Below are 1,366 nucleotides of genomic sequence, written 5' to 3'. Positions count from 1 at the left end.
GGGAGCTGTGGAGGAATAGTTCCTAAGCAGCAGACACTTTTCTGGTTATGCTGCAGCTCAGACAGAATGATGGGCAGGAATGATGGACGTTCGTTGCTAGTGGGCTCTGCCTCCTCCCAGCTGCCACACTTTGGATTGCTTCCTGTTGGATGTCAGTTAGTACATGAGGATTGAATTGTCGCATTAGGCTCTAAACGTCAAGTTCACTGTTGCCAGAGAAGCTACATGTCTGGAATGGACAGTTTGGTATCGTTTGTAGTCTGATTAAGTTTTTCAGCCACTTAGTATATTTCTTTTTTTCTTTAATTTTACTATTTTTGTGTGAGTACTGTCAAATCAGATCTGACTGGTACAGGAGGAGATTGTCCCTCCTTCCCCAGCAGAGCATCTGGTGGATTTGAACCACATATCTCTGGGATTGCCTTGCAGCTTCTTGCCACTAGGCCACCAGAACTCCCCATTTAGTATATTTCTTTTGAGAGGAAGTTTTCCCTGGCTTCTTGGCTTCGTCGCTGTCTTGTTACTTTATACACCATTTTTGCTTTCTGAGACTGATTTTGATACCACTTTCTTTATTAATCACCTAAATCATGATGGACACATCAAGTGCTGTGCTGATTTGCATAATATCCTTTATGTTCTTAAATTTTATTATTTATCTATCTATCTATCTATCCATTCGTTCATTCATTTATATATTTTTTAAGCAATTGGTGCCCAAAAGCGGTGTTGTGGAACTCTGATGGTTAGGATATAGCAGGTTTTCAGGGTCAGTTAGGTGCATGGAAGCATAGTGTCCATCCCTCTCCTGTAGAGCAGCTGGTGGCCTCGAGTTAGTTACACAAGTAATTGGAAAGCTGACCCTCTGGCTGTTCACTTCCATTCGTGTCAGGAAAATCTAGTGTGAGTAGGAATCTTAAGGGGCTGATGGGAAGGAGGGAGAGACCCCTATCTCTAATGTTTAGATAACCTGCTGTTGCTCAGGGCCATTTCTGTTTTCTTTTCAGTACTGTCATTGACTGGGAGAGAGCAGTATTGACAGATGTGGACTATGAGTCTCCCAAAATGAAAACAAGCCTCCTGCTTAGTCTTGTCCGTTGTAAAAGGAACTTACAGGGTTCTCTCTGGAGTGTTGTGCATAGCTCTTGTCCAGGTTATTCTCAAGAAGTTCATCATGTGCATTTAACCCTGGGTTTATCAAGCATCTGCTCTTGACCATGCAGGCCAATTATAGTCACAAATAATCTTCAGCCTATCCCTGTGTGTTTGTGCAGAGTCAGAGCGGTTGTTTTCAAACTACCAGAGACCAGACAGAAAATCACAGAGGAGGAGATGCGTCATCTTTCTCCTGTGAATCAAGTGCTGG

The 1,366-nt window shown here is 42.9% G+C and overlaps 1 protein-coding gene across 1 annotated transcript in view; it reads right to left on the bottom strand.

The window, feature by feature from the left end:
- The window catches only part of LOC102845838 (putative zinc finger protein 66-like), a 36,384-nt gene extending 35,165 nt beyond the window's left edge, over positions 1-1,219 (bottom strand). Inside the window, exon 1 of the mRNA XM_006902431.1 lies at positions 1,115-1,219. Coding sequence (XP_006902493.1) covers positions 1,115-1,219 — 105 coding nt within the window. The remainder of the gene's footprint in view (positions 1-1,114) is intronic.
- Positions 1,220-1,366: the final 147 nt, after the last annotated feature.

Source organism: Elephantulus edwardii, unplaced genomic scaffold, assembly GCF_000299155.1.
Source record: "Elephantulus edwardii isolate Elephantulus edwardi_28Jun2011 unplaced genomic scaffold, EleEdw1.0 scaffold00410, whole genome shotgun sequence".
In the NCBI taxonomy this organism is placed as follows: Eukaryota; Metazoa; Chordata; class Mammalia; order Macroscelidea; family Macroscelididae; genus Elephantulus; species Elephantulus edwardii.
The sequence above is the reverse complement of the archived record's forward strand: the minus strand, read 5'-3'. Positions and strand labels throughout refer to the sequence as shown.